This window comes from Tympanuchus pallidicinctus, unplaced genomic scaffold (genome assembly GCF_026119805.1).
Source record: "Tympanuchus pallidicinctus isolate F22 unplaced genomic scaffold, pur_lepc_1.0 scaffold8, whole genome shotgun sequence".
Taxonomy (NCBI): domain Eukaryota; kingdom Metazoa; phylum Chordata; class Aves; order Galliformes; family Phasianidae; genus Tympanuchus; species Tympanuchus pallidicinctus.
The window spans coordinates 13,392,850-13,414,686 of NW_026294802.1; the positions used below are offsets into that span (position 1 = coordinate 13,392,850).

Consider the following 21,837-nt stretch of genomic DNA (forward strand, 5'->3'; position numbering starts at 1 on the left):
TTGCCATAAAGGGTACACAAAGTGGAGGCAGCTAAAAGACCTATAGATCCCAGAGTTTATTATAACAGAGCATTTTGCCCCCATCCCTCTGTTCCTCAGCTCTTCAAACATGCCTAGAGTAGTTGCAAGAGCCTGACACTGAGCTTTCTAGGATGATTCCTCCCCATTTCTCCAAGAGGACTCCTCCAGGCTTGCTGCTCCAGCGTGGTTTTGAGGGAATCTAGGGATCTGCAGAAGTCGCTGCTTTCCCTTTTTTGGATCCTGTACCTACAAGAGCTGGTGGCAAGGTCTGGGTCAGCAGCTGAACAGCTCTAGGGGATCACAAGGCTTGCTGGTATGGCTGAGGCTCCCCAAATGCAACATCAGTCCTCTGTACCTGGACCATAGAGAGTTCCTGAGGCACTGTATACCCTCAGTGACATTCTGGCTCCTGGTTTAGCGGAGATGAAGAGCCCAGCCCTCAGACACTTTCTGCCAAGCCTTGATCCATCTGACCATTTTCCATGTGGGATGAAAGGCTTGGATAAAATACTCATTGTGAAACTATTTTCCATTGAGTTCATGGCCACACACAGCTGGATCTCTTCCTGGAGTGGCCAGCAGCCTGCTTGGAAGGGTTGGGATTAGCATCCCGGAGAGGGGCCTGGATGAGGGAGGGAGGAGACATGTCTTCCCTTCCCCCAGACCAGCTCCTCCCACCTTATTCTCGATCCTATTGGCAGCTGGGGTTGGTGAAGGGCTGGCTCTAGTCAGCTCTCCATCTATTTAAAGGCAAGGGTGTGGTCCTGCAGCTACTTGCCTGGGACTTTTGCACCTTGGAAGAGAGGAGCATCAGCCTGCATAGCAGCACCATGTCTTGTGTGAGTAGGGAGGGAATGGGAGGATGGAGCCCAGGAGGGCTATGGGGAAGATGTTGGCTTGGCAGCAGGGTGTGCTACCCTCTACCTGCTCATCAGTCCCTGTGTTGGAGGCTCTGTTAGAGCTCCATGTTCTGCTGCTGGGGGAGTCAAGATCCCTGCTGCACCTACTACAGAAGGGTGACTGCTATTTCTTGTTCAGTCAGGAGTTTGGTTTTTTTTTTCCCCTGCAGGATTCCTCTGGGGAGATATGTAGGGGGTCCTTGCTGGATTGGTTCCTGAGCTGGGGTAACCTGTTTTGCAGAGGTTCTGCTCCAGGGAGGCAGCTGAAGTAGTATTTATTGCTTTCTAAGCGTCTTCTTTTCTGGGCTGCCCTATTGCTTGCTTCCTGGCTGCAGTTTTCATGAGTCACTCAGTCATTATTTCTTGTACAAAAATGCACTTCTCTAAAGTGCCCTTCTCTGAGTACCAAGGACTGTTGAAGGGATGCTTGTATCAGGGAAGTGTTTGCACTTTGATTTCTTGCAGTAGTCTGAGAAGGAATAATCAGGGAGTGCCCCAAGTGCAAATGAAACCTTAGTAGAAGAAAAAATTCTTGTGGTCACGCCAGGGAACAGACTGGGCAATGAGCACATATGGGTATGAGTAGTAGGATATTTTTTTCTGTTTGACAAAACGCAGAAAGGTGCATGCAAATTTCTTGCAAATGTTAAATTTTCAGGAAGTAAAGCCCCTGGACACAAGGGAGTGGAATGTCTGAGCTCCTGGACCCGAGCAAGGTTTGAGGTCCAAATCCAAGCCAGGGGAACGGAGCGGAGGCTCCATCCCTGCACATCCAGGTTCCTTGGGATGATATGAGACCCATACAGTACATGGGTGTGTTCAGGACAGAATGGGTGTGATGGGAGCTTGCAGGTACTTTCACTTCGTTGCCATGAAATATAGACACGTTGATGACAGCAGCAAAGAAGGAGGTTGGGAAATCGGGCACATGGTTTGTCTGATTGGAGTGACTTCTCTGGGGTGTCCCATGTGCCTTGCCCTAGGGAAAGGGAGCGTCCCTGTCTCTCCCTTGGTCCAAGGCAATGTACTATACTGAGGCAGCAAGGAGAGCTGCCAAAACAAGTGAGCTAGCAGGTGCTGAGCTAATGTCTCTGCTTCCATGTTTAGCAGGGACCAGTGTGCACCAACCTGGGTCTCAAGCCTGGCCAGCGCCTCACTGTCAAGGGGATAATCGCACCAAATGCCAAAAGGTAAGCTGAGCTGTGCCACCCAGGTGTGGCCAAAGCACCATGCTGAGTTGGCTTCTGCTAGTGAGGACAGAAGGAATCCCCTCCCTTGGGTGGGAGTGGAGCAGCTTTGAAAAGGGTTAACACCAACAGTGTTTCCCGGTGAGTCATTGCCTAATGCACATTGCAGACATGCTCTACTGCCAAGGGACTAAGCCAGAGCAGATGTGAAGCTCCAGCTGCACGCACTGGCAGCGACCACATCCTCTATAGCACAGAGTAAAGGAAATGGAAGCTCAATCTATACTGAGATGTGGCTTGTGACCATCCTAAAAAGCCGCATCCTTTCCCCTGCACGAAGGTTGCCCAGGAGCACCATTTCTGTACTTTGCTGTCTTAGGCAGAACACTACAGCTCAAGCAGCTGGGGACATCTTGGGTGTTCTTGTCATGGATGCTCTGAGCCACAGACCCATGATGAAGCCAGTGGTAAAACTACTGGTCCCACTGGAGGTGATAGTGTGGTCTCAGGGTGTTCATCCAGTAGAGATGCCTCTTGTATGCTGGTGGGGAAGGAATGGGGAAAACGTAGTGAGTGGACAGGTGCACCAGAAGTGCTCTTATCTCTGCAGGGATCAATGGCTGGGGCCCAGGGTTGGGGACTCTGCAGTAGTTCCCAATCCTCATGCAGCTCTGCTATTGGCAGGACTCCTTGTTAAGTGAGGTGGAGCCTGGAGTGCTGTACCAGCACTAGCGGTGTTCCAGGAAACATGTCCCAGCTCTTCCCAGTGCCTTTGAAGTTTGATACTGTCGGCGTGAAGCCTCCTGGGCTTTCTCTTGCCAAATAATATTCCTCCTCACTTCTCATCTCAGTAAGAGGCCTGGAGGCAAGGTGGACAGCAGGCTGGGAAGTTGTTTCCTCCCACTACCATTGCAAGACGCTTTGGGATAGCTAATGAGATGGTAATTACTGCAGCTGCCTGCAGGGTGGGGAGAAGCAGTGGCTGTCAGGCAGGGTGCAGCACCAGCTAACTGTTTAGGGCTGGAAAGAACGCAGTGACAAGCAGCTTCTAGGGAGCTGGTTTGGGTGCAGAGTAACCCCATGTTCAGGGCTGCACACTGAACCTCGGCACCATCGGCTGGGCTTGACAGAACAGACCTAGACTCAGTGTGCAGCATGCAACATGGTGTTTGTCTCCTTTCTTTGCAGCTTTGTGATGAATCTGGGCAAGGACTCAACCCACCTGGGACTTCACTTCAACCCCCGCTTCGATGCTCACGGTGATGTGAACCTCATTGTGTGCAACTCAAAGAAAATGGAAGAGTGGGGTACAGAGCAAAGGGAGACAGTCTTCCCTTTCCAGAAGGGAGCTCCAATAGAGGTACAGCTTGGGATACACTCTCCGTATGTACTGTACTCTGAGCTGTCTGTACAGGGGGTGGCTGGCTTCTCCTGCTTGCTCAGTGCCACCATCCAGATCTCTGAGCAGTGGCAAAGGGTGGGAATCAAATGTGCAAGCTCTGTGTAGCTCCAAGAGATGTTACTGTTGAACTCAGCAAGGCATAGGCATCACTTGGAAGACTAGAACACTCCTGCTGCTGAAGAGCAAGCTGTGCTGCTGAGCGTGTTCACTCTGAAGAATGGGGAAGGCTTGAGGGTATCCTGACATAAGTTTTCTCTGACTTTTGCATTTGTTTTGCAGATCACTTTCAGCATCAACCCAAGCGATGTGACTGTCCACCTGCCAGGCCACCAGTTCTCATTCCCCAATCGGCTTGGTCTTTCTGTCTTTGACTACTTTGATACGCATGGAGACTTCACGCTCCGGTCTGTCAGCTGGGAGTAACTCCTCACATCTGTCTCAAAATTTAAGAAAGTAATCAATAAATGTGTTTTCTTCTACTTGGTCTCAAGGATTAACCTTTCTTATATCACAAACCTACAGGGTTGGACAACTGGGGAACCTGGGATGGCAGTAACTTACTGTGTAGGAATGTCAGATGTGGGTGGGAGTGATCATTGGTCCTCAAAGTCATGGTGGGAAAGGGGAAGCTAGGTTGTGCCAAGAGCATAGGAAGTAAGAAAGTGAAAAGTCCAGGAAGAGTGTGAATGGGAAACAGTGTTAGGGCCAGATACTGCTGTGCAGGAAAAAAGTGGAAGGGTACCTTTGGCAAAGCCACTGACTCTTTCAATCTGATGCTATGTAAAGATGTAAGCAGCACTGAGTAGTGCTGCTGGGAAGGCTGTGCCTTGATAGAAGAACGCAATCTTTAGGACCTTACTTCTGGGCTGGACCACAAGCAAGGTGAAGGACAAACACTTTGATGTCCTACAAAGGTACCCTGCAGGCCTGGCCAGGCTGTTTCTTTCCATTAGGCAGCTGCAGAGCAGCTGGTGCACAGGAGCTTGTTCCTAAGGCAGCAGCACCTCCCATTCTTTTTCCATAATTCATGAGGATTTGCCAGCTGCTGTGTCTCAGGGACTCATGCAGAATAAGATTCATCTGCTAGGAAATGTGGGCTGGGGAAGAGAAGCTAGGCTCAAGATGGACTTTTGGGATTGGAGGCAGGAATACTTGGGGTGTACAAGCAGGTTGAGGCTCTTAAACCAGATCTCTTGAAGCCTCCTGTTGTTCAAAACCAGTCTGCTCTGTACAATTGCAGCCTGCTCTTTAAGGCTACGTCTGTGATAGTAAAAACAGCATCTAGTATTGCCACCCTTCTCTTGAGTCTCTGTTCTCTCAGCTCTGCTGCTGGATAAAGCTGTCTTGTCTGGGAATAAGAAAGTTTAGCTGTATGGAATTGAGCTGCGCTGGGTAAGATGGACTCAAGATCTAAGACCTGGCTCAGTTTATGTCACCGAAGTTGTCACAACCTGGGGTATATTCAGCAGGACAGAGGGCCAGGGATGTCCTTGCCCACAGCAGGGACACAGTGCTGGTGATAGGCAGGTTAATGAGCTCTTATGAAGGGCAACCTCACACATAGCACAATGTCTTCAAATTGCACTTGGGATTCATTTTTCAGAAAGATTCCTCAAAAATATTGGTGAGAGTGAGGGGAAGGAAATTGAATGAAATTTTCACCACAGGCCGGGGATGAATCTTATTCAGGTCTCCTGCTAGCGTGGTTGCTTCTTCATGTGACTCACAGCTCCCATGATATTTGTGAGTCACTGTTGTCTGGGCTCTGTTACAGCTCTGTCCGTTGCCTGAGAGGCGGTGAGGGTGGTTGAGCTCCTTGAAGATATAATTAAGGCATATAGATGCTGACTGCACCCTTTCACCCACTCTGGCCTTGCATAGGGTGAGGGCTGGAGGACTCCTCACACATGCCAGAACTGGGATCCCTGGGAAGAGCATCCTCAAGCAGTCTTGCAAAAGGCACAAAGGAGAACATGCCAGGTTGATGACAAGGATGGAACACACCACAAGACAGCACATAAGACAGCACTTTTATTTCATTACTCAACCCTCACAAAAACCCAGGTGATATCCCTCACTCAGGGCACTGCTTGTCACCCAGGGCTCCCCCTGCTATTCCCCACGAGCCCCAATATTTACACAGAAGCCATGAAGGTGCTATGGCCTCCTCGTGTGTTTGGGATGCCGGCGGTAGCTACTGGCTAGCAGGGTGTAGAGGAAGGGATTGATACAGCTGTTGCCATAGGCTAAGCAAGTGACACCAAAGTTGAGGTAGGCCTGGGCAGTAGGGCCCATACCTATGCCCTCATGCTGGTACAGCCCGGCCAGTTGCCAGCTCCAGAAGGGGAGGAAGCAGGCCCAGTAAGCCACCACAATGGCAGAGATCCTGGAGGAGAGACGCTGGGAGGGAGCCCGGCCGGCCGCTGACAGTCCCGGGTGCCAGGTGGAAGAGCGGTACACCCGGACCAGGAGGGTGTAGACAATGATCAGCACCACACCGGGCACCAGGATGCTGGTGGCAAAGAGCACCGTCAAGTAGAGGCGGAAGGCTGCTGGCGTCCACGTGGGGATGCAGATGCGCTTGTTGGGACCATCGCCCTCCCGCAATTGGGTCATTGCCATCATGGGGGCTGTAAGCAGGAAGGCAAGGAGCCAGAGGATGGCACTGGCTGGCTTGCGGTAAGCGCTGCCAGCCCTCCTGGACCGCAGAGGCCTGGTTACTGCCCAGTATCTCTCCAGGCTCATGGCAGTCAGGAGGAAAACGCTGGCATGCATGGTGAGGAGGTCCAAGCTGAACAAAAGCTTGCAGCCCACATCTCCAAAGAACCAGTCATGGGTGAAGTAGGTGCAGACCACGAAGGGGATGGTGGAGAGGTACAGGAGGTCAGCCAGGGCGAGGTTGATCACATAGACCCCCAGGGAGCCTGCCGAGCGGCCTGCCACTTTGCCAGAGGCCACCAGCACCGTGTAGATGTTCCCCACCATCCCAATGAGGCACATGAGCAGCAGCACTGTGCCCAGAGGCCCTGTCACTGGGCTGTCCCCTCCTAGAACACTGCTGATGTCATCCTCACCGCTGCTTTCCTCTAAGAAGCTGCCACCCTCAAGGTCCTCTCCAGGCGTTACATTGATGAGGGAAGAGTTGCAAGACATCTTTGGGGATGGAGTGAAAGAGCAATCAGGCTGCTGGAGACCCTCTCCTTCTTCCTGCTTTTCTTGCTTGCTGTAGGGGGCACAGCTACTTCTAACAAAAGCAGCCAAGGAAGGGATGAATGGCACAAACTCAGCAAACCTAAGTCTCCAGAGAAGTCTATTCCTCACCTCCAGCCATCCAGTCTATTTTGCCAATCTCGTTCACCACAAGTGCCGTCTGCTGGTTTTCCTCAGGCTGAAAAAGCAGCACCGTTTCTCCTTCAAGACTGATAGGTGCAAAGAAATGTCTGCCAGAAGAAATGTCTGTCTTCTTCACCAGCTCCTCACTTGTTGCTCCTCCAGTATTCGCTGGGCAGAAAATCAGCAGCCTCTGGACAAGTGCATTCCTCCTTCTCTCCAGTCTCTGTATTCTCTCAGCTCTGCTGCTGGGTAAGCGTCCCCCCAGCCCAGCCCTGGAGAGCTGCCTTGCCCACTGCACAGGAATGCATCTGACTCAGCTTCACACACAGGTGTGAATGTGGTCCCAATTTGTACTGAGCTGCTAGTCACCAGCCAAGGAGACAAGGGGAGCTCCTATTTTAGAAGATACATTCCTTCTTCCTTCTCTCCTCCTTTTTTTTTTTACTCTCTTTCTTTTCCCCATTCCCTCTTGCTCAGTCTTCCTCCTTTGAAGGAAGATTTAATGAAGGATAAGACTTCTGAGTCTGGCAAGAGGGGAAAAACAATTGAGGCTCTAAGAGAGAAACAAGGATCAGCCCTGAAAACTGAAAAAACTGATGCTGCCCCCTGACCCTTAGCTAAGCTAAGGTAAGAGGGCCTGCCCTGCACTCAAGGCCAAAGATCTCCTGAGGTGCAGTCAGTGCATTTAGTCCCTAGTCTTGCAATCAAAGACTCCCGCAGACCACCAAAGATCTCCCATTCTTATAGCCTGGCACTCTCCCACCCTTGTCATTAGTAACCATCAAGCTCCTAAAGATCAAGGGACTATTTATTTCAGTTCCACTCCTTCCTTCCTCTCTCCAAAGGCCACCCTCCTCCTCCTCTAAGATCTCCTTCGCCTGCCTCGCAAGAGCAGGAAGCAAAAGTGTGTTGGGCAGCACTGCCTTCTACTGGAGTACCACAGTATGACATTCGTGCTGCAAGGCCCTTTGTGCCAACCACTGCCCTGCTCTCTTTTTCCCACATCTGAGCTTCGTTTGTCTTAGAGAGCAGACATAAGACTTCCCTTATACACTACTGCATAAATGTATATTACATATACATATATAACGTACAGGTGAGAAAGCAAGTGACAGGACTTTGACACCCAGAGAATAGGGCAGTAGATACTCATATATTCCAACTTCAGACATCAACCCCTAGGCTGTATTAGACTCAACAGTGTGTCAGAAGTATATAGAAGACATGCTATTGACTGCTCCCTGCAGGAGCCAGCCTCTCTCTATGGGTTTAACTACAGAGACTCAAATCTGACAGCTGAACTTCAGTAACATGGATGTCCCTCACAGTATCTTCTCTAGGGCAGTATTTCATCTCCCACCACTTTTTTCTTGTGGGTACACACACACTGTCCATTTACATATACATACATAACTGTTGTTTCTGAGCTCAGGAGCAGTCAGAAGATGATCTCCATACAAACATGGTCAGAAGCTCTCAAGCCCATATAGATGGGAAGAAACACATCTCACATGACTGTTAGATTAAATCTTTTACATGACCTTTTTCAAATGTAGCTCTAGCTGATTAAATAACCAGATGTTTTACATCTCTGTCACCAGCAGAGAAGTCACTTCTTGTAATGAAAGTCTCTCCTAGTCCAGTAGCCTCTACAGCCAACTGCATTATCTCCAGTAAGGCAGCTGTTTTCTTGTACAAGGTTAAACCTTGTGCATTCTTGCATAAGGCTGCCTGCAGTTTCCTGCAAATGTGATGCTAGGTCCCATGTCCAACACAGCAAGTGCTAAGTTTTTGAGGCCCTATCAACAGGCAAGGCCTGTTCAACATCCAGTCAGATCACAGCAATTTACCACTGACAGTTTGCACTGAGGATTCAGTCTCACAAAGTCTTGGACTTGAAGCAGCTTAAAAAGAAGATTATTCTTGGAGAGAAAAAAAAAAAAAAAAAAAGTGCTTCAAAGAGTAGGCTGCAATAGCACTGTGTTTCTCTGACATCAATCTTCTCTCCTCTTCTGATAGCCCACCCAACAGGACCAGGTAGAGTTGAGTTACAGCAAGATTCCTGTCCGGCTTCCTATGATTTAAACTTGAAGTAGGCTTCAACTGTAGAGAAGAAAAAAGGCATTGCATTAGGGCAATACTCTGTGGCAGGGCAGCAAGAGGAGAAGGAAACACCGTCCAAGCACTTACTGGCATATTCCTGTGGTGTCATGGCCTGGTTGATGATGCTTGTGAAAGCTGTGATCCAGTCCAGCTGGTCAGCCTCTGTCTCGCAGGTGAAGAGGTATTCTCGGTCAGGCGTGACAATGGTGATGCCATAGGGCCAAGAGAAGTTGCCTTGTGTCCCTGAAGGCAATCCCTTCTGGACGCTATAGCCATTCTCTCTGCTGCCCACAAATACCTCACCCTTAGCAAATGCATCCTGCACATCCAGAGGGAAAGAGAGGGATTAACTGTACCCAAAAAGAACCAACTAATAATAGCAGAGCTCCTGCGGGCAGCAGGAGAATGGGTAAGGATCAAAGAGATAGCAGCAAGAAGACTTGAAGGTGGTCAGGGGATTCAGAACCTGGAGGCTATGCCCAAAGACAGTGGAAAGGAAAACTTAGGAGAACAGGCCTCGAGAGGTCTGAGAGAGGGAAAGCTGCATCTGCCTCTCCATCAACACCTTCCATGGCATCACCCTTGACACCACGACCCTTGCACCACAACCTTCCCTGTTCCCATTGTTTGCAGGCAGTAAGCAAACAAAGAAAGTGCAGGATGAACAAAGTGGGATGGAAAGGGGAAGACCTAGAGTCCATTCAGAGCCACTGGGAAACCCACAAGCCTCCCTTACAACAGAGCAAAGCAAAGAAGCAAGACTCTGTTTGCACTCTGACCCTGCCCTCAGCACTGTTGCCTACAGTTGTCAGAGGTCAGATCTCGCCCTCACCAAAGGGTCCTTGAAGTACATGAGCCTGCGGTGATCCAGTGTGAACCAACGCTTCTTAAAAGCCTCTCTCTGCTGTAAAGGGAAGAGGTGACATACGTAAGATGACAGCGCCCTCTGCCGTGAGCAGTGCGAAGGGATGCCCAAAATTCAGCACAACTGCTTGAACCAAGCCCCTGCCTTAACAGCAGCCTTCTTTCTCCCTCTAAGCTGAGAGTGAGGAACTGAAAGCAATTTTTCAGTCCCACTGCAGTGTCAAAAGAATAGAGGGTGGGGATGGGGAAACTGGGAGAAAAACAATGGAGTGAGGAAAATCAATGGCTCTCTGGGAGGTCCCTGCTGGATTTCTTCACCCCCAAGCAGCTCACCTTGGGACCTGTCTTCTCCATGTATCCTTCCTTCAAAAAGTTTCTTGTCAGCCGGCTTTTAATCTGACAAAAAGGTAAGAGTAACATTCACTTAGCCATGTTGCTTTGCTGTTCACTTCCAACACCATGGCCTTCCTTCTTTTTGCCCAAATTCAGCTCCCTTTTAAATTCATGTTTGTAGAACTGCCTTAGCTAGGAGTCACTTTGGTCTCCAGAGTGTCCAGAAATAGGAGAAATGAGCTGCTCTCTGTCATCCCAGGCTCCTGTATGCACACTTTTTCACTTCTCTATCTAAATACTACAATTTCCACTTGTGTGCCTGGGGATCTAATAACAACTAATGGGCTCTTTTATCAGAGCAACCGAACATCAGCAGGAGACTCAGCACTGCACTCTAGTGCTGCCTTACCTCATTATCGCTGGCTATGGGAAATGCTACCTTCAGATAATGGAACTGCACGGACCGAATGGCATTGAACCAGTCCACCACCTCCTGAAAATAAAACAGGAGAGAACAGAAAGCTTAGGGACAGCCACAGTGAGACACTCAAGCTCATCCAGCTGCACCCCACGTTATGTCAGCTGCAAAAACAGCCAGCTTTCCCTTCTCCAGGCCTCACCCTCACACACACAGACAGACAGCACAGGCGGTACATCTGCACACCTTCTGCAGCAGCTCCTCCCACAGAAACCCACTCAGCCAGTGCTCTTGCTCTGCTCCTTGCAGCAAAACTCTCACAGACACACAGAGAATCAGAATTCTCAACCTGTTTACCTACAGCAATTCCCACACATGCACACACCTTCTATCCCAACTCATTCCTCATGCTACTCGGTATCAGTTAATTCTCCAATCAGCCTCAATGTCTTTGCAGTGTGATGCTAAACAATATACCTTTCCACTTTTATGGTAGACAAATATATTCCGAGTCTTGTTGTCTTTGAGATAGGTGATCTGCAAGCCATTGGGGTTCCCAATCTTCTCTGGTTGGAATGTAGCATTGATGACATCTATTTTGACATTGATTTTGGGTTCTTTGGCCTGAGAACAGAATAGCATTGGTCATGTATGAGCAATTCTAGTGGGAAAGTGATCTAAGTGACTGACTTAGGAGGATAAAGCAGGGTTAGAAGGTCTTAAAAATGTACTAACTGCCCCTTCCCATCAAAACAGTTGTACACATTCTCTTTCCTATGTGGCATGCCCAAACAATGGCTCAGCCCTTCCAAAATAAATTTGAACTGTGCCTACTCTGGGACAACCAGTGAGATGCTGAAAGCGCATCTGACTTTACAGCTGACCTGGTCTAAAGGCTAACTGGCCCCAAAAGGAAAGACTTTACACCTAGCCCTCCCTATCCTAAGCCATTCCCTCACTTGTGGCAGTATACTAGCATTTGTCCCATTTTTTCAGGGAGACAAACTAGCAGAAAAGCCCTACTTGAAGTGTTTTTGGCAACTTAGTTCACAGTAAGGTGAGGTTGGTTCCAAGGACAGTGCAGGGTTGTACAGCCAGGGAAATGGACTAGGATGAAGTGAAAGATCAACCTTCCGATCAGCAGTGATGTTGTAGGACTGTATCTCAGCCCTGCACTCGGAGATTAACAAGTGAGACAAGAAAAGAGGAGTCTCATGGAAGTGCTATTGCTTCCCTGCCATGAGCAAAGAAACTGTTGAAGAGGTAAGGATGTGGTGAAGCACGAAGTGAAGATGCAGGGGAAATGTCAGTAGTTGGAAGGGAATCCCTCTTCTGTGATGTGTTACCATCTCTGGCTGAGTGAGTAAGGAAATCTCACAGAGATAGAAGAGTCTCCATAACCCCACAGCCCTGAGTTGATCACCATACTTACATCCTGCTTGGTGAAATACTTCAGACATCCCTCTCTCTCTGACAACAGGAACTTGCGGGGTTGGAACTGCCCACTGTCTCGACCTCGCTTCCAGAGGATGCCTTCCTTCACCCCTAGGAGTAGAAAGGTCAGTTTGAAGACTATCCTCCCAAGAGGAATCCACCAGCAAAGCAAATGGTTTTGAGCAACACCAGCTGGTAATATCGTGCTTGGAAACAACCTACAGCAGTGCCAAACTACACTTCCTACAATTTAAACACCTCCAAGCCCATGCTCTGTACCTATCAGGCAGGTACTCGGGAATACTAGTGGGATTTGCAGCTTTGATGAGCTTTCTCTTCTTGGTACTCAAAAGCTTCCAGAAAAGGCAACAGGCAGCAATTCTGAAGTTATGCCCTGCTCTTACCATCTGTGTACAGTAGCTGTTTTCCAAGCTCAGTGAACTCTTTCCGTTCGTATTTGGCCCGTATCCACTGTTCTCTCAGCACCCTACAAGGAGAGGTGACAGCTTAGAAACAAACTACGGCAATCCAGAACTGCCATCCCCCTTTTCATTTGTATGCAGCAACTTACTGGCAGTCATTGTAGGTTGGCTGGTAATAGTAAATAGGGATGTGAGCTTCATACATGGCCTTAGTCACAGCATTCCCATGCTTGGCCAGAAACTGCAGTTAGAAAGAGAGTTAGTGCCTTCTCTTTGATGTAGACTTATGTTGTGTCTAGATGGAGCTGGCAACTGAGAAATCAGTAACCATGAGCAATAAAGACCCTAAACATTGGCAAGATAAGATGCAAGAGATCTGTGCCAGCCATAAAGTAATAGGGCACGAAGAGGCACTCAAGGCAAGCACATCCTCCCAGCAATTTAAGAGGAATTATCCCCAGCTGCGCACACGTAGCAAAGTTACATTGATCTCCAACTTTGTGAGGCCAAAGGCCAAAAGAAGAGTTGGTGTACATCCTAGACTCAACCCCAACATACCAGTGGGACAAAGTTCTCACCTGCACCTGAGCATCATCCCAGTGGTCCATCTTCAGGGATTTGACTTTGCTGATGCTAGGGATGTTCCGGTGAATTCCTGAGCAGCTAAGGCATATAAAGACACCCAAGGTAGAGGATGCCCAGTCAGGATCTGAGGGCATAAAAAAGGGGCGAAGATATGACCAGAAGTGGTAAATTCCTTGGGGGGATATGCCTCAAATGAGAATGCATTACTAAGAAATGGAGATCTTGGTAACCATGGTTTCAGCTGAGCTGACTAATTAACCAAGCATACAGAAGGCAGTCTAGAAAAAGCATCATACTGCTGCATTCCTCCTGCTTCAATTGCTTAATCTGAATCTCAATTAACTTGAACCTTGGAAAACTCCAAAGCGCTCTGTAAATTCCCTTCGGGTAAAGAATCATCTGAGACTCCAGGAGCTGTTTCGTGCAACACAGCAAACCCACAATACTATTTAGCTCAGGAAGTGAAAAGCAACTGTAAAATCAGAATTCTCAGGGGAAAATTTAAGAAGGTAAAGTGGTATTAATTAGACAAATTAATTTGTCTTGGATGGTACAACCCACATGTACCTTTTGGAAGAAATGCAACAGTCATTTTTAGCAGTACTGGCAGACTTCAAACCGGTACCCTTTGTAGAGGATAAGCTCTTAAGTACAAGAAACCTCTCAGGTTGTCCATGGCAAGCTGTCAGTTCAGAGCTGAGTCACAGACAAGACAATGCCCTCCTGAATCATGCCTTTTTTCTGGAGCAGTTAGGTTTCCACTGGGAACTTTCTTCTCAGGTCCTGACTGGGCATGACTTTGATTTGTGTCTGAGATCCAACACGACTGCAATCCACAGTGCTGCAGCTTTGGCGCTACCTCGTCCCTGTCCTTTCCACCAGCACTGTGGCAGCATCTCCTTTGTCTTCCCTTACTCCCCCACCTCTGGGACCCCCTGCAGCCTGGACAAATGGAATTAACTCACACAACACTGCTGGGCTTTGCACAGGTTCCAACAACCATCCCCTAACATCACTCCTTTCCATTCTCATATGCCTCAATGCACTGAGCTGGCCGCAACGGCTACTAGAGACCAAACCCAGTCCTTTTCTTCTGACCCATCCTCAGAAGATCCAGCCCTCAGGGACTCACCCGGCTTCCCGCAGTCTGCACACAATGAGTTTTCTGCTCTTCTCCACACCTCCCTCAGGGCCTTCATGCTCTTATCACCTCCAGCCATGGTGTCAAATTGTCACCCTCTTGGGCAGTGCAGGTGCCCGTGTCTTCTGCACCTGCGGTGCACCCTGAGGGAGAAGGAGCCACCAGCAGGCCTTGCAGGAACAAGATGGGAGGGCAGGAGAAGCCCTGAGATTAATGGAATGAATATGCAGGCCTAATGGTGCACCTGAGCCGGCAGAGAACAGGCTGGGGCAAAGAGGCCGAAGTGCACCCAGGCTGGGAGAAAAGAGGAGGAGGAGGCAGCCGAACCCATGGGCGTGGAGGGAAGTGCAGTAATTAACCACAGAACTGGTTTTTCCGCATTTCTGCTGGGGAGAGGACTGGCCAGGAAAAGAAGCCCAGTAGCCAGAGAGCTGATAAAGACAAGGTGACCTGGGACCAGGCGGCAGTGCTTGCCACGCTCTGTGGGCTGACTCTGCCAACGCTTCCCTTCACAAACACTTGCGGAGCTTCCACTGAAGTCAGCTGGCCGCCAAGCAAGAGTCTCACTCATTAAAGCGAGGACGGGAGGTCACGAGGGGTTCAAGAGTTCAGCTAAAGCCAACCCAGTCAGCCAGCAGCGAGACCACTCCCCACCACAACTGCTCCCGCGTCTCGGAGACAGACTCAGAGCTGAGATCTACCCTCACACACACCTGCCCGGGCTAAGTAGCACAACCCAGACACCACCGCACAACGACACACTACTTAGAAATAATGTTTTTATTAAAGACGCGCCTAGGCACAAAATGGCGGCGAAGGGACGGCCTTCACAGCGCCACACCTCCCACAGGGCAGTGCTGTGCGGAGCCGGAAATGGACAGACCGGAAGAGGCGGGGACTCCTTGGACCGGAAGAGGGGTCTGACCGGAAGTGGGGTGGCGGCAGCGTGGGTTAGCCATGGGTCGGAAGAAGAAGAAGAAGGGGTCTGGAAGTGCGGCATCGCGGCTGGTGGTGACTTTTGATGAGGAGAGGCGGAGGTGAGGTTATGAGGGCTTCCAGGTGGCAAAGTGAGCGGGGAACGGGGTCGCTGGAAGCTGAAGGTTTGCTCTGTTCCCGGTGTTTAGGGAGTACCTGACTGGCTTCCATAAACGGAAGGTGGAGAGGAGGAAGGTGGCCCTGGAGGAGATCAAGAGGAAGCTGAAGGAAGAGCAGAGGAAGATGAAGGAGGAGGTATAGCTCCTCCTGATGACAAAGGGCCTTTTGCCATGTCAGGGTTGTGGGGCAGGCACGTAGCAACTGTTTCCTGGGGTCCTCGTACTTCCCTTTCCTCACTTAGAGGGAGAATGGGACCTCGTGGGTGGAGGGGTTGGGGTGGAATGGACACTTATAACAGCAAGGTTGCTGTAGTGACCTGTTTGTCTCTCCCAGAGGCACAAGGAGTACCTGAAGATGCTGCGTGAAAGGGAGGAAGCTCTTGGTATGTATGTCCTCTGTGCCTGTAGGGTTTGGGCTCCTTTGCAGCAGATTGGGTATCAGAGGAGTTAACTGCCTGTGAGAGGCACCAAACTGAACAGCCTCTGTAGCTGGGCAGGCATAGTTGTAACAGTGGTCCTACCCCAAAGGGATGTTGCATCGTTCTTCTCGTGTCCCCCTGAGAAGCTGGGCAAGAGCTCGTGCAATGGGCTGAATGGGGGCCCCCTGTCCCTAGTGGGAAACAAAACTGGGCAGGTTGGACAGGAAGGAGCATGCAGGAGGGTATCTCCAAGGCATTGAGATCTTGGCTGGGAGAGGTAGCTTGCCCTTCATGCCTTAACCCTGCATGCGAAGACTGGACCTCCTGACCCCCCACATGATAGTGCAGGAAACATAAAATCATTAAGGTTGGAAGAGATCTGTAAGATCATCTAGTCCAACTGTCCACCTACCACCAATATAGCCTACTAAACCATGTTCCTAAGTAATACATCTGCCCTTTCCTTATATACCTGCTGGAACAGTGACACCTCTCTGAGCAGTCTGTTCCAATGCATCCCCGCTCATTGCTAAGAAATTTTCCATAATATCCAACCTCCAACCTGAACCTCCTGTGGTGCAACTTGAAGCAACTGCCTATAATTGTCTGTTGCTTTTATCTGGAGAAGAGGCCAACCCCCGCTTTGCCACAGCCTTCTTTCAGATAGTTGTAGAAAGCAATAAGGTCTCCTCTGAGCTCCTCTTCTCCAGACTGAACAACCTCAGTTCCCTCAGCCGCTCCCTGTCACACTTGTGCTCCAGACTCCTCACAGCGTCACTTTGTTCTCTAGCCATGCTCCAGAGCATCAGTGTATTTCTAGTAGTGAAAGGCATAAAACTGAGCACAGCACTTGAGCTGTGGCCTCACCAGAGCTGAATACAGTGGCAGATGGTTACCTCCCTGTTCCTGCTGACTGTGCTATTTCTGATACAAGCCAAGATGCCATTGGTCTTGACCAGCTGAACACACTGCTGGCTCATATTCAGCTGGGCATTAACCAACACCTCCAGATCCTTTTCCTCCATGCAGTTTTCCAGCCACTCTGGCCCAGGCATCTAGTGTTGCGTGGTGCTGTTGTGAGTGTACTTTGTGAAAAGCTGATATTTTTGTCTTTCTAGATGAGTTTGATGAACTGGAGCACTTGGTGACATCACGGACAGAGTCAGTGAACATTGACCACCCAAACCATATTGTAACAGTCACAACCATCAGTGACCTGGACCTCTCAGGTGCACGCCAGCTAGGACTGACCACCTCTGAGGTACCACCTCTTGCTGACTGTCTGATTGCATCAACTATAAATGTTCTGGAGGCTGGTTAGATTGGTACTCCATGGATGTGCCAAAAGGCTTGCAGCTGGCTAGGAGCGAAGATGAAGGGGGAAACTGAATTTTCACGTTTCTCCACAACTTACATTGTGCCACTGCAGAGGAAGAAATGTCATCCTCGAGCAGCTTTCTTCTAAGCTGCCTTGGGATTGTTTGCTCTTTAACCTCATGTTAGTAGAAGGTGCCACAGATCTGGACAGGGAGAACACAATATTGTAAAACCAGGTATAACGCTAGTAATGAGAATTTGGGCTTCACTGCATGGACTGTCCTCCGTGATTTTCTGTGACCTGTCTATGGACAGTTACTGCTAGGCTGAGGAGGGATTCTGCTCTCCATGAGCCTATGCTTGGACCACAAATAAATCTTATGGTTGTGGTTGCTTCTGTTCTCAAAACGGATTTTAACTGAGTTCTCATGTTTGTTTCATAAAGGCTCTATGGTACTGACTGGTGCAATCCTTCTGATCTTTATGAGTTGTGAGTGGATTTGAACACCTTGGGAAAGTGCTGTATTGATTAGATAACCTTTTACACTTTTAAGGACATCTTCTAATCTGAAAATCAGGTTATGGAGACTTTAATAGTAATTTAAGGAAAAAGCTGAAACTTCCAATTCACAGATGTGGCCAGTAAGATTGTGTTGAAGTTGATTGATTAATGTAGGACTTCCTGCTGCTTTTCCCTTTCTGGAGGGCTGCAATAGCAAAACCTTGAGACCTGAACAAGGCTTGTGTAAAATTTGAAGTGTTGATCTGTTACTGTGTTTTGCAAATAGGAACGAAGCCAAGAAGGTAGCAAAAACACCAGAATTGTGAGACTGCTTGTTTTAATGTGTTCATAAAGATGTGTTTGTTTCTTCTTTTAAGGGAAAAAGTGAAGAAGAAGAGAAGGGGGAAGAGGTGGTGAACAAGCCTGCAAGAACAATGCCCAAGAAGTCCAGAAACCCTTTCCTATCTGAAAAGTACGTATAAATTCATTCAGCTGCTTGCTGCTGGGCAGTGTGAGCTCATCGGGAAGATGTTTTGTTTCCAGATCAGTGATGTGATTGCTGGGAGAGCATGCTGTGCTGCTTGGGTGCTGGTGGACAGGAGCCAGCAGGGGGCACTGGCAGTCTGGAAGCCTGCCTGGGTCGGTCTGTTTCTATCACATTGATCTCTGGTAACAGCGGTGTGAGGTGGATGTGGTGTAGGTCAGGCTTTGCCCTGAACTGTTTGTCTAGTCCTTCTCCTGTCCTGTCAGGATGGTGCCCAGCACGGTGGAGTTCCCCTGGGACATTCAGTTACTCGTGTCCATTCCTGTTGGGCCACACAGGGCTGTCCTGCTGCAGTTCTAGTATCACCTTTCTGCAGTGCACTTTGGTGCCCAAACATTTCTCTCTTCTTATCCTCCCCAGGATCTCTTCTCTTACTGCCACGCTGCACATGCACAGCCGGAAAAAGAAGAAGGGAAAGCGACCCCAGCGTGGGCAAGGTTCACTTAAGAAAATCCAGAAACCCAGCATGAGGCGAACCACTAAGACTCAGCGACGGAGACTGACTGGCAAAATGGGCCGCGACCAAGATTAATGAGAGCCAGGTGCTCAGAGCTGCAGCTGGGACAGTTTTCAGCAGCTGGGCTGCTGTCCTTTGCGACCCCTTTGTAACAATCAAGGACCTTGTTTACTTGGCTCTGTGAGCCCAGTTCAGCCTTATTCACCTGCTGTGTGTTGGCCATAGGCACTAGACACTGCATTTATTTTGCAGTGGTCTCCAATTAATCACCTAGGTGCCACAGAATCTCTGAAATCTTCTGTTGGAGGTCAGATTCTCTGTATGGCATAACCCTCAACTGGCTTTATCAAAGGAGAAAATCTAAAGCTGAATGCAACAGACACACTGTCAGGGGTGTGAGACTGGGAAGAGCTCCGCTTCCGCTTGTGAACCAATGCATTGCTATTTCTGCAGTGCAGTAAATTCTTTTTCCAGGATGATATGGTGTCATCTTGTCTCATGTTTCTTCATCTGTGCCACAGCCGAATGCAGGGATGCTTTTTTTTTCCCTCCTTCCTTCCTTCCAGTTTGGTGGCCCTGCCTGTGGCAGGGGGTTGAAGATTCATGACCCTTGAGGTCCCTTCCAACCCGGGCCATTCTGTGATTCTGTGATTTTTGGTATCTATACCAGATGAAATTTAGTAAGTTTATTCTGTGTAGTCATTTTGCTAAGAGAAATACATGTGGCTTAACTGAAGCATAACAGCTGGATGTTAATACCAGTACCAGCTGGAAACAGGGTTAATGATTCCTATTGCTGAAAAAAAATCTTTACAATCTACTGGTGCTCAGGAAAGGGAATAGCTAGGAGCTGTTTTTGTGGTAATACAGAACCCGCCAGAGCAGGAATGGCTCATTCCATTGTCTGCTGAATGTGCCGATGTTCATTCTGATAGCTCAGAGGAGTATGAAATCCCTTACTACCCTTGCTGCATGTGTGTGGCCTTCTCTGGGATGGGAGTGGCAGAGGCTGTGCATTACTTCAGGGTGGCTGTCTTCTGCTTGGAAACCTTGGTGTGTGTGTTTTAGCGTGGATATCTTCAAGAGCAGAGAAAAAGAAGTCGCCATGCATCTGCGTGGCTGGGGTAAGGAATGCTTCTGGTAAAACAAAGTCAATCTTCAGAGGAGAGAAAAGAGCCTGAGCAGCACACTGACTTCTGTCATGGAGTGTCTGTAGGATGCAGTGGCCATCCTGCCTCTGCCAGGTTCTGACCAGCACCTGGATGGGGCATCTTCCCTTATTATGTGTGTGCTGGTATGGCACACAGAAATGACAAAGGGGAAAAAGGCCTTTGTGGCCAAAACCCACACCAGAGAATTGGAAACGTGGCAGTGGGTGAGTAAGCAAATTGCCTGTGCTGGAAATGGGAGGGGAAAAAAGTAACTGAACTAATGCTGGAGGCCTTGTGGAGGCAGCAGCTTATTAGCCTGTTCCTGTCTCACCTTCACTTTTTAGGTGTTTCAGAGATGCAGAAACACAACTTGTGGGCAAGGCTGACAGTCTGGTGGCATGCTTGGATCCTAGCTGTCAGGGTTGTACAGTACAGCAGTTTTTCCCCTTTCCTTGGTGCCTCAAGGTGACCAGAGGCACAATGAGACTTGCACTTTGCCTCTCAAGGAGTTTGCCCTGAAGCTGGAATGGCCGCTGTTTGCAGTCCATGTGTTTGTCCTGCTGAAACGTGGAGTGTGAACTTTGGGTTGGGTTTGTGGAAGCCTGTAATGACAGTGGGACGGTGTTGAAATACCTCATTATAAGCCTGATGGGATGGTAAGAGTGGCCTCAGCAACACCGAGGTATTTGTTGTTTTGCTGCCAGGTGATTTAAAAGAATTACTGGCCTTAATAACTTCTGAGTCTTTCTCAAGCCACAGCTGAAATCCTGAAAAGCCTTCCATGCTCAGGGGGAAGAAAAAAAAAAAAAAGTGGAAAAGCAGAACCATTAAATCCTATACAGAGTTAACCACAAGTATTGTTTGCTGTGCTATTGATTTCTCCATCTGATTGATTCAAGCTTGATTTTGTAATGTGAATTACTGACTCATCCCTTGCCCGCTTTGTTATGCACAGGGCTGGAATTGGGCTACTCCAGGATATGCTGGGTGAAGGATAGCAGCTCATACACATGAGTTCGTGTGTGAAGCAGTTGCCAGGCACATCCAGCATGTGGTTGAAAGTCTTTCTGTGCGAGAGTCATTGTATCGTTTGCTGCTTACCCTCATTTTCAAGACAGTTTTCAGTGTTATTGTTGCTTTTTCCCTCTGGCTGCTCACAAATGAGTTCCAGCTGTTGATGAGGAAGCTGCTTCTGTATATGTCCTACTTGCAAAAATCCCCGTGCTAGTGTGGCCGCTGCACTGAAAAGTCATCACCATGACCACAGTGTGCCCCACGGTCACCCAATTGTGGCCAATGCCCACACTCAGCCACAGCCATGTCCCCAGAGATAGGGGACCTGGGTGGTGGTGGTGCTACTGTTCAAGAGCTCGCACGAAAAGGATGTGAAGCTCCAATATGATGTGTCCGTGTGTGATGGCTTTTGCTGGCTAGACTGTGATTCTGCACACATGCATGCACAAAAATGTGATTGGGATTACAGAGGATCAAAACGAGACGGGGAGGTCAAATAGTCACGAAGAAACTGGAGCTCGGTGCAAAGATGAAGCTGCAGTGTGTGTGAGGTGTGCCGCGTTGCTCCTGTGGAGCGTAAGGAGCTCAAGGCTGCATGCAGCGCAGTCTTATTGCTGCTGCAACAAAGGAACCGAGGATAAACCTCACGGGGTGCGGGATGAGAGCTTTTGAGAGCCAAGGGAGCTGGTTAGCACTAGGAGTCCTAGTGCTTGCAGATCCATCCTGCCGCTGTTCACCATCTCGTGGGGCAGGAGCCCCAGGCCTGCTGTCTGGCAGGGGATGGGGACGAGAGGAAAAAGCGACAGCCCCCCCCCACTGCTTTCTCGGCCCGCTCGGGTCGATCGCCCAACCGCTGCCAACGACACGTGGGTGCCCGCACACGTGCCCGCCGGCGCGCCGGCACGCAGCCACTCAGAGGGCGATATTCAAATCTGTGCCCGGTCGAGGCCAATGAGAGGACAGTGGGCGGGGCTTGGCTGCCCGCAATTCCCACGGGGAGCTCCATTCAAAGGGGAGCTCGGCGGGGAGAGCGGTGCTGGGAGCCGTGGGGAAGTGGAGGTACTGGGGGTTCTGGGGTGCACAGGGAAGGGTACCTACGGCTGCAAGAGTGCTAGAGGCCAAGGGAAGCTCGGTGGGCCCCAAAAGCCCTGCGGGATGTGGGGAGCAACGGTTTGCCCATCAGGCAGTGGGATGCTC

General features: G+C 49.5%; 4 protein-coding genes across 5 annotated transcripts; 2 read left to right on the forward strand and 2 right to left on the reverse strand.

Moving 5' to 3' along the window:
• Window positions 1–727: 727 nt before the first annotated feature.
• On the forward strand, window positions 728–3,988 carry LGALS1 (galectin 1). The gene is made up of 4 exons (XM_052668767.1): window positions 728–860; window positions 2,028–2,110; window positions 3,296–3,467; window positions 3,789–3,988. Exons 1-4 carry the CDS (start codon window positions 852–854, stop codon window positions 3,930–3,932), a joined length of 408 nt encoding a protein of 135 aa, XP_052524727.1. The 5' UTR covers window positions 728–851; the 3' UTR covers window positions 3,933–3,988.
• Window positions 3,989–5,382: 1,394 nt separating this feature from the next.
• Window positions 5,383–7,239, reverse strand: LOC128073647 (urotensin-2 receptor-like). Its single transcript, XM_052668745.1, has one exon. The coding sequence runs from the start codon at window positions 6,660–6,662 to the stop codon at window positions 5,667–5,669; it is 996 nt and encodes a 331-aa protein (XP_052524705.1). The 5' UTR covers window positions 6,663–7,239; the 3' UTR covers window positions 5,383–5,666.
• Window positions 7,240–8,773: 1,534 nt separating this feature from the next.
• Window positions 8,774–14,933, reverse strand: LOC128073642 (arf-GAP with dual PH domain-containing protein 1-like). 2 transcript variants are annotated; one of them, XM_052668739.1, is made up of 11 exons: window positions 14,134–14,930; window positions 12,995–13,125; window positions 12,566–12,657; window positions 12,399–12,481; window positions 11,993–12,105; window positions 11,038–11,184; window positions 10,552–10,635; window positions 10,143–10,205; window positions 9,778–9,849; window positions 9,033–9,264; window positions 8,774–8,945 (listed from the first exon to the last, which is right to left on the reverse strand). In XM_052668739.1, exons 1-11 carry the CDS (start codon window positions 14,219–14,221, stop codon window positions 8,917–8,919), a joined length of 1,134 nt encoding a protein of 377 aa, XP_052524699.1. In that variant the 5' UTR covers window positions 14,222–14,930; the 3' UTR covers window positions 8,774–8,916. The 2 variants fall into 2 exon arrangements, with proteins under 2 accessions (XP_052524699.1, XP_052524700.1); XM_052668740.1 differs by lacking the exon at window positions 9,778–9,849 and having other exon boundaries at window positions 14,134–14,933.
• A 101-nt stretch (window positions 14,934–15,034) lies between these two features.
• NOL12 (nucleolar protein 12) lies at window positions 15,035–18,954 on the forward strand. Its single transcript, XM_052668760.1, has 6 exons — window positions 15,035–15,179; window positions 15,267–15,372; window positions 15,571–15,619; window positions 16,774–16,916; window positions 17,852–17,946; window positions 18,379–18,954. Exons 1-6 carry the CDS (start codon window positions 15,100–15,102, stop codon window positions 18,548–18,550), a joined length of 645 nt encoding a protein of 214 aa, XP_052524720.1. The 5' UTR covers window positions 15,035–15,099; the 3' UTR covers window positions 18,551–18,954.
• The last annotated feature ends 2,883 nt before the right edge of the window (window positions 18,955–21,837 follow it).

Bases quoted from the DNA above. Each gene is read 5' to 3' on its own strand.
- LGALS1 (XM_052668767.1), top strand. The intron at 2,111-3,295 runs GTAAGCTGAGCT...CTTTCTTTGCAG, and splicing joins ATCGCACCAAATGCCAAAAG to CTTTGTGATGAATCTGGGCA. The intron at 3,468-3,788 runs GTACAGCTTGGG...TTTGTTTTGCAG, and splicing joins AGAAGGGAGCTCCAATAGAG to ATCACTTTCAGCATCAACCC.
- LOC128073647 (XM_052668745.1), bottom strand. From the start codon at position 6,662: ATGTCTTGCAACTCTTCCCTCATCAATGTAACGCCTGGAGAGGACCTT.
- LOC128073642 (XM_052668739.1), bottom strand. From the start codon at position 14,221: ATGGCTGGAGGTGATAAGAGCATGAAGGCCCTGAGGGAGGTGTGGAGA. The intron at 12,658-12,994 runs GTGAGAACTTTG...TTCTAACTGCAG, and splicing joins GGGATGATGCTCAGGTGCAG to TTTCTGGCCAAGCATGGGAA. The intron at 12,482-12,565 runs GTAAGTTGCTGC...CTCTCCTTGTAG, and splicing joins CCAACCTACAATGACTGCCA to GGTGCTGAGAGAACAGTGGA.
- NOL12 (XM_052668760.1), top strand. From the start codon at position 15,100: ATGGGTCGGAAGAAGAAGAAGAAGGGGTCTGGAAGTGCGGCATCGCGG. The intron at 15,180-15,266 runs GTGAGGTTATGA...CCCGGTGTTTAG, and splicing joins TTTGATGAGGAGAGGCGGAG to GGAGTACCTGACTGGCTTCC. The intron at 15,620-16,773 runs GTATGTATGTCC...TTGTCTTTCTAG, and splicing joins TGAAAGGGAGGAAGCTCTTG to ATGAGTTTGATGAACTGGAG.